The sequence below is a fragment of the Scleropages formosus genome, chromosome 1, assembly GCF_900964775.1.
Source record: "Scleropages formosus chromosome 1, fSclFor1.1, whole genome shotgun sequence".
Classification (NCBI taxonomy): Eukaryota; Metazoa; Chordata; class Actinopteri; order Osteoglossiformes; family Osteoglossidae; genus Scleropages; species Scleropages formosus.
Window position 1 is genome coordinate 43,962,610 of NC_041806.1, and position 9,086 is coordinate 43,971,695.

At 46.0% G+C, this 9,086-nt stretch overlaps 1 protein-coding gene across 1 annotated transcript; it reads right to left on the reverse strand.

Annotated features, from left to right (window-relative positions):
- Window positions 1-5,626: 5,626 nt before the first annotated feature.
- Window positions 5,627-8,473, reverse strand: LOC114911935 (trace amine-associated receptor 1-like). Its single transcript, XM_029256469.1, has 2 exons — window positions 8,426-8,473; window positions 5,627-6,699 (listed from the first exon to the last, which is right to left on the reverse strand). Exon 2 carries the CDS (start codon window positions 6,692-6,694, stop codon window positions 5,627-5,629), a length of 1,068 nt encoding a protein of 355 aa, XP_029112302.1. The 5' UTR covers window positions 6,695-6,699; window positions 8,426-8,473.
- Window positions 8,474-9,086: the final 613 nt, after the last annotated feature.

Sequence of the window (9,086 nt, forward strand, 5' to 3'; positions counted from 1 at the left end):
TCCTTCTTCCCCTTAACACCCTTAGTTGCCACAACAGCTGAAGCTGGGTGTATGCTTTCTTTGATGACTGCATTGTTCATGGTCCGTCATAGAGGAAGCAGTGGTGCGCTCCTTATGAAGTTATCCAAGAGAGCAGCACGAAGGACCTTGAAGGGGCCTATGTACCTGGGGCTGAGTTTCTTGGATGGCAGAAACCATGAACCTGCTTTAATTCAGGACTGATCAAGAACAATGGATGGGGATATTTCACTGTGATACTATTCAAACACACACACACACACACACACACACATTTTCAGAACCGCTTGTCCCAGACGGGGTCACGGGGATCCGGAGCCTACCCGGTAACACAGGGCGTAAGGCCAGAGGGGGAAGGGGACACACCCAGGACGGGACGCCAGTCCGCCGCAAGGCACCCCAAGCGGGATTCAAACCCCAGACCCACTGGAGAGCAGGACTGTGGTCCAACCCACTGCACCACCACACCCCCCTCACTATTCAAACACTGGCAATCAATGCAAGGACATAGAGCCCCATCCTTCTTATCGATAAAAAAGAATTCCGTGGAGACCAGAGAGGTCGAAGGCCTGATAATCTCGGCTGTTAGAGCTTCAGAAATATACTGGTGCATGGTTTTTTGTTCTGGCAATGACAAGGGATCTACTCGCCCCCAGGGGGATGTAGACCTGGGAAGGAGATCTGTGACACAGTTCCTGGGTCTATGGGGGCGGCAGGGCGGCCGATTTTTGCCTCATGGAATTCTACAGGGATCAAAACTGGTTCAGTGACTTTGGGGCTGTTTACTGAGGTGGCACTACAGGGAAAGGATAAACACGACTCGATGCACTGGGATTCCCAGGACACAAGCTCTCCCTGGCTCCATGTGAACACAGGGTCATGTCTGGCCAGCCAGGGGAAGCCCAGAATAACCGGGGAATCTGGAATTCTGGATTGAAAAGAACATTAGCACCTCCTGGTGGGATATTATGTTCCTCCGTGATGGCAATGTCCTTGAAACAACCCACCAAGTCCACCAAAGCCCACTTGCTGGCTTGCTCCCCATCCTAGGACAGAACTACAGGTACCATCAGTTGTGTCTCAAGACGGCGGGGTTCACTAACCTTACATGCGGAATGAGCTCCCTCTGGTCCGGGCCGGAGAGAACAGGTTGCACGGAAGTGCCCGAGGTCCTCACAGTAGAGGCACGATCCTTCCCAAAGGCGCTGCTGCCTCTGCTCCGGCGTCAGGCAGCCATGCTCGATCTGCATGGGCTCCTCTGTGACAATGATGGGTGTTGGAGTGAGGCGGGTTTGCAGGGTTTGTTCTCGAGCCTGGTTGTCGATAGTAATAGCTGTCTCAACAAACTTGATGAAGGTCCACTTCTCACCTCTGTAAGCCAGCTTGGTTTGGATGCACGGACTCAGCCCATGCCGGAAGCTGGCCAGGAGAGATACATCGTTCCACCCGCTCCGTAATCAGCCACCAAACGATTTCCCTGCTGGATCCGCATCAGCCTGTCACTGGCAGCACAGGTCGAAAGCAAGTGGTCGAAAACCACTTTGAGTCATTGTTCAAATTCCTCATATGTGGTGCTTGTGTGGGTCTTCCGTCCGTGGCCCATTTCAGAGCAAGCCCCATCAGCAGTACAATGAGGTAGGTGATCTTGCTCTCCTCCGTATTATGTACATCAGGCAGGCTGGCGAAAACAAGGTCGCACTACATTATGAAACCTTGACATGTATGGGTGAGTGCCGTCATACTATTCTGGTGTTGTTAGGTGGGGATTCTGGACGGGAACCCACGGGGCGGTGGTGGGGGATGCCGAAGCCTCTCCATGTGCAACATCGTCATCAGATGCGTGAAACACCCTTGGAGCATCTGGATGAGACCCTGGAATGATTCCGCAAGCTGGTTCAGGGTCTGGTTATGTGTTTCCAGTAGCGAAACCTTGGTCGGCGACAGCGCATTGCAGTCGATCCCACACTGTTGGCTCTGATGGTGAGGCAAAACTTTCTGTCACGGTTGAACACATAGAGTGGAGTAGTCAGACCCAATTGCAGGTGTCTATTGCAATGCTGAAATCCAAGGGACAGGCAAAGTCGAAGTCAAGACAGGCAGAGGTCACCGAGGCGCAGCGGTAGTAACAAGGGCAAACCAGAGACAAAGTCGGTTAAACAGTACCGAAAGACAGGGAGCCACAGAGATATCGATCCGAGGGGTACAAGAGAGGAACAAAGAGACAGGAAATGGAGGACAGGGAGTTCAGAAGCATGGTGAGTATTTGCTGGGATTGTGGTGGCTCGAGTGAGGTTCTGTGATCCGGTCCATCCGAGCAGCCCTTTTATGCTTCATCTCCCTGATGCATTGCAGGTGTGCTTGTCCAATCCAATGTTGTAGGTGTGACAACAACTTTTTAAAGAATAAACTGCATAAATTTAACAATGACTGGCTCTTGTCACGTCCACGCCCACAGCACAAGCACCTGACTCCGCACTAACTTACACGTAATCACTCACCGTATAAAGATCCTCTTCAGCTCCCATACCCCTGCGGAATCTCGTCAGGGACAACCGTCCTTTCCCGTGACACTTCGTGCACAGGCATCGCTTCGTTTCACGTCCTCCAGTTTTTGACTCTTGTTTCATTTCCCGACCACGTCCACGGATCCTCGTTCCTGTCCTGTTCGCCGTTCGACCAACCCTTCGCTACGTCTCCCGACCTCGTCCATGGATCTTTGCTCTGACCCTGATTGCCGATGGACCGACCCTTCGCCTGTCCCCGATACCGGAAACTTGCCTCATCCCTCGTCTCCGGACAAACAAGGCTGCACTTGGGTTCAGCCATCCCGGCTCCCTGTGTTCTGCGTGACAGCTGTAGCTTTCGGGGAGTTGAATTTAACATCCTCGAGGAGGTTCAAATATTTGTTTTAATGGTAAAGGACACTTTAGCATTACAAACAAATCGAGATACAAACAGACTCCTGCATTTATGCCATACACACACATGCATTATTAAGTTATTATTGATTGTAACAGACTACCAGTCTTATTTGTGTTTCTAAGGTGAGGACCCGTGTGTGTATACATCAAATCTCTGTTTTACCAGAGTGGTACAACATGCGGTGCTGGTGTCTCACAGTGCCTGGACTCTGCATTCAGCCATGGGTTTAAATCCCTCTCAGACAGTGCGGAGATTCCATGTTCTCTCCATCTTCAGCTACTGTAAGTTTCCTCCCACAGCAAGAAGACATCTTTTAAGTGAGTTTGTGACTCTGAATTGCCAGTTTAATATGTGGCCCTGTGACTGGCTACCCTGTCTGACACCCGATGCTTCTGGGATAGGCTGTGGACCACCATGACACTGCAGTGACAGGTGGTTAACAACGAATGTATCAGCTCCGAAGTTCTGTTGAACACATAATGTATGTGATGTAGCAGAGGACACAGCCAACCAAAACAGAAAAGAGCATCACTGCAGGAAAGATGGGCTATGTTTAATAAACTATTTCTTCGAGTGAGCCTAAATTTTATAAACAAGATGCCAAGCTCCCTCAGAAAGACAGAGGTACTCCTTACTAGACCAAAGAAAAAACTGAATGTTATCCGTTTGTCTGCAGAAGAAAACAGAACAATTACCGTCCATGTCACTCCCACAGTCATGACAGCTTTCGGACTGTCCTTAAATCTGGGCAACTTCAAAGCTATCACACATGACTGGTTCTCCTTTTGGTACTACTCACTTCTGGTCCATGACTGAAATACACCCACACACACACACACATTGTCTGAAACTGATTGTCCCAAGCGAGGTTGCGGCGAACTGGAGGCTAACCCGGCAACACAGGGCGCAAGGCTGGAGGGAGAGGGGATACACGCAGGACGGGAAGCCAGTCCGTCGCGGGGCAACCCTAGCAGGATGGCTGAAATAAATCTGCGAAAAACTTTCAATTTGATATTAAACTTGTACACTTAAGTAAAACAAATATCAGCTTATGAACCTTTTAACTGTTTCTCTTTTCACTTTTAATAAGAAGGGCCGAGGTAAAGAAAGCAAGAATAGAGTAAGTGAAACTGGTTATCCTTATTTGAAAGAGAAGAAAATTTCGCTCACAACTGAATTGCTTACTCGAAAAATTCTCAGTGCGCGAAGTGTTCAGATTCAGAAATACCATCATTACCCATGTAATACCAACACAGTGCAGCTGATCACACTCATTGGAACCACGACGCAGGTGGATGTACTATCTATGAACCGTATTTATTGCCTTACTATAATGCTTTTTAGTAAAATTTTATGTCTTTTTTTGTCACTGTCTGTCTCCTCCTCTTTTCATCGCATCTATTTATTTAACAGACGCTTGTCACGTCCCACGGGGTCACTGCCCCTCCTGGTCAGACGCGGCGCCACTCAGTGCCGCTAGTTAACGCTTACCTATCACCTCACAGTCTCGTAGGACATGGAGGTATAAAAGGAGCCAGCGGAGCAGAACTACTTGCGGATTCTTAATCAGCGGTTCTATTGTGCTCTCTTGGCGATTCGTAGTCTCTTGTTCCCACAATCTGTTTCCTAGGTGTGCATGTTCCAGTCCCAAGTGCCCGTCCCGTCAGTTCCTGCCTCTTGTTCTTCAGTCCTGGTCCATCGTTCCTGTCCGGTATTTCGTCACGTCTCGGGGTTGCGGTCATACTCAGATTAGCGTTTCACTGTTCACCGTAGTTCAAACACCGTGTGTGTTTCCTGGTCTCGTGTTTCCTGTTTCACTTCCACCGAGTGTCTTACAATACGCACAGTACACTTTTAACATCACACTGCACGTGAAGTCATTTTATATTTCGTCTGTGTTTGGACGTAATAGCAACGCGCGTCCGTGTCGGACTCCCGTCCGGACGCTACAACGCTTTCCTTCAAAGAGACCTCCAGTGAACTCTATGTAGTGTTATCAGTCCACACACCTTATTCAGCAAGGTGACTTACGCTGCAGGGGGGTGCAGTGGGTTGGACTGGGTCCTGCTCTCCCGTGGGTCTGGGGTTCAAGTCCTGCTTGGGGTGCCTTGTGACTGACTGGCGTCCTGTCCTGGGTGTGTCCCCTCCCTGTTCGGCCTTACGCCCTGTGTTGCCGGGTAGGCTCCGGATCCCCGCGACCCTGTATGGGACAAGCGGTTCTGAAAATGTGTGTGTGTGACTTAGACTGCCAGATATATTACTTACAATGGGTCACTCATCCATACATTGGTTGAACACACTCATTCTATCACTCACACACTACGGGTGAACATGAACAGACATGGGGAGAACATGCAAACTGCACACAGACTGAGCGAAGATGTCCTCTTGTACCACCCAGGCACTGTGAGACAGCAGCACTATTCACTGTGCTGCCCCAATTGTCTCATCCCCCTCCCCCCCCCCCAGTTCTGTCATTCTCTTTCTATATGTGTGCATATTTTTTGTGTACTGTAGACTGTTTCATGCCCAACCATGTATGCTGCTTGCTGCCTGGAAACAGGATTTTGTTCAGTGTAGCATGTTCAGGATAAACTGCTCATTAAAAGTTATTTAATTGTCATTCAGTAATTTTATTACATACCTCAAGTACATCAATTCATTGCTATAAAAGAAAAGTTGTGCTCTAGTTTGTAAATAAATTTGTTCTTGAAGAATTGGGATTATATATTTTGCAAAATATTATCATTGTGAAGGCTTTCCTGAACCAACTGTAGAAGAATGCATAAATCAGGGGATTAAATGCTGAATTTAAATAGCCGACCCAAGCCAGTGCATCAAGCAGGAATGGTGGAAGGGAATAGTTGATGACTGGATCAATGATGTTGCACAGGAAAAACGGGGTCCAGGATGACAGAAAAACACCCATAACAATTGCAAGGGTCTTGGTGGACTTCCGTTCGATTTTGGTCTGATACGTTTTCATTCTTTCCAAGTTGCCATTTTGAAAACCTGACATGTGAATAGATCGAGCCTGTTTCTTTGCTATGAGGAAGATTTTCCGGTAGATACCAATCATAATGAATCCCGGGATGTAAAATGAGATAGTAGAAGATATAAAACTTGATGCAAAACTTTGGAATAAAATACAGCCTCCAACACAATCAATGTTTTCATAATAAAAGTCCTCAATGCCCCAGATATTCAGCTCTAGGAATATCATCCCAAACCCAGTAAGAACAGACAGGCTCCAGCCGATCAGGATCATGACCAAAGTGACACAGTTTGTGATTTTTGTCTGATACTGTAGGGGCTGACAGACAGCATAATGTCGATCAATAGATATGAAGGAAAGATTAACAATGGATGCGGTGCTTAAAGTGACAGCTGTACTATTGTAGAATTTACAGAACAGATTTCCCAAATACCAGCAGGTCTCCATTGAACGAACCATGCTAGGTGGCATGATGATTGCTCCAAGAAGGAAATCAGTGATGGCCAGGGAGAGAACAAGGTAGTTGGTTGGAGTGTGGAGCTGTTTGAAATGAACTATTGCAATGATGACGAGAAGATTTCCAAAGACTGTGAGAAGAATGGCAGCTGCAAAAAAAATGTACAGGGGAACCCGTACTGCCAATGAATAAATATACCGTGGACAAGACTTCTTTGAGGATTCATAACAAAAGTGTAAGTGTTGAGATGTCCCGGGATGGCTGTAGTTCATCATCAATGGGCTTCTTTTAGATAAAACCATTTCACCTAAAAAGGCAAAGGAAGAGATTACTTAGAAATTAAATCCATTTATAGCTAGTACCTCTACCTCTACTACCTTAGAGCAAGGTACTTAGTCTAAATTGCCCAAGTGAAAAAAAAAAATGTCAAGCTGTATAAATGGTTAAATAGTTGTTATAGGCTTAACGTTGTTATTTGCTTCGAAGAAAAGCATCAGATGAGTTAATATATGTAATATATGTACAAAGAAAGGCTAAACGGTATTTGGGTTTGATTATTTCTGGAAGTAAGGGGTGTGGTGGTGCAGTGGGTTGGACCACAGTCCTACTCTCCGGTGGGTCTGGGGTTCGAGTCCCGCTTGGAGTGCCTTGCGACGGACTGGTGTTCCGTTCTGGGTGTGTCCCCTCCCCCTCCGGCCTTACACCCTGTGTTGCCGGGTAGGCTCCGGTTCCTCGTGACCCCGTATGGGACGAGTGGTTCTGAAAGTGTGTGTGTGTGTGTGTGTCTTTCTATAAGTGAGAATCAATATACCATGTAAGACAGGAAGTGTGGGAAACTGCTACATTTCCACCTTGCCATACTAATCAAGTTTGATGAGGAGGGCAAGGGAGCACAAACTGCACCATATTCCCTAATGTAAATTATTGTCCTCTCAACCTCCATGGAAGTGATACCAGCTATGTATCTACAGGGCTGCAAATGCAATCAGGTGAACAGCAGTGTGTATTTCAGACCTTGCAGTGTGCAATAACATAGCAGCATGGATGACATTTCTAAAAAAGTGATTCACTTGACAAATCTCAACCTCTGAAAACAGACAGTGACTGTGATCTGGTTCAGTTCACCAGCTGAGAAGTTCTTCACAATAATCACTGAAACAAAGTCTTTAGTAAGGTTATGTTACACTTGTATGACACGACTAGTCAGATCACAGTCTAGATCATTTCAATGTCTTTATCAAAGCAGTTCACGCAAGGCTTTTCCTAAAGGTGAATATTTACAAAACCTTAATAATCATACTTTTACAAGTTTAAGTTGAGAAGAAATATTAAGAACTTTCAGTGTTCCAAAAGTAAAATTACACCTTTGACAAGAACTGTCAAACTCTCGCCTGTGTTCAAGCGCTCTGTGTCACTGTATGAGAAGAGCGTGCTATAAAAATAAATTGAACTGTCATATCTAAGTGTGAATTATTTTTAATATACAGCCAATGACTATATAATTACATTTCAAACACTTCTGAGAGGACTCTCTAACAGATCATTTAAAACTATCCTTTGAATATTATACCAAACAAGTACACCATCATTTGTTGAAAGTGCAAATAAGCTCTGTGTCTGAAGTCCTGTAAATCACAACAAATAAAAATAAGTACGTTGATCATAAACTGGAGGAGGTGTGCGGGGAGAGGGAAGTCTGGAGGACTCTGCTCGGACTGCTGCCCCCGCGACCCGGCCCCGGATAAAAGCGGAGGAAGATGGATGGATGGATGGATGTTGATCATAGCAGTAAAATTTTCTTCTATCCTAAGACATTGTCATTCCTGGGTGTTTCAGAAACTGACAGCAACTGATTGCACTTTGAACTGAATTTCACTCATACCTCGTCTGTCATTATTTTTTGCTTTTTGTTTCAGCTGAAGTTCCTTCAGGGTGCACTTAGTTCATTTACAGTGTAGAGCTCATGGTGAATCAAATCATATAAATCATTGAACTGAGTTGAATACCGTTGTATAAGTTCTATTAACTCTTACCTTGGTCTTGTCGAATGCTAATGTCCAGCAGTAGTCAGGATAGTTCTGTTATAAGCTCATTTTCCAGCTGCCTTGGTCTCCTATGTTTGCATCGTTCCTTTTTATACTCCAACTGATTTCCCAGTGGTCAGCAAGCCCCAAGACCAGCCATTAGTCCACTAAGAAGTGATCGAGGTTTAATTACACTCAAGTGGCAAACATTTCCCTCTTGTCCTTCTTCCTCTTAACATCCTTAGTTGCTACAACAGTTGAAGCTGGGCGTATGCTTTGTCTGATGACTGCATTGTCATCATGGTCCATTATAGAGGAAGCAATGGTGCGTTTCTTGTGAGGTCATTCAAGAGAGCAGGAAAATTACCCTTTGACAGTGTGTTCACGTTTTAATGGTTTGAACTGAAAGGGAACTTCAGACATCAGAAAAATGAGGAAGCAACCTTTTCACAGTGTATTGTGTGTTGGATCCTGCATCACATTTATAGAAGGTTTCAGACTGTAATACGGAAGGTGCAACACTAATCTACAGCGTCATCATTTTCAAGTTTTTCCATAAAATATTTTAGTGGTACAGGGGTGTTGTGGCACAGTGGGTTGGCCCACAGTCCTGCTGTCCGGTGAGTCTGGGGTTCGAGTCCTGGTTGGGGTGCCTTGCGATGGACTGGTA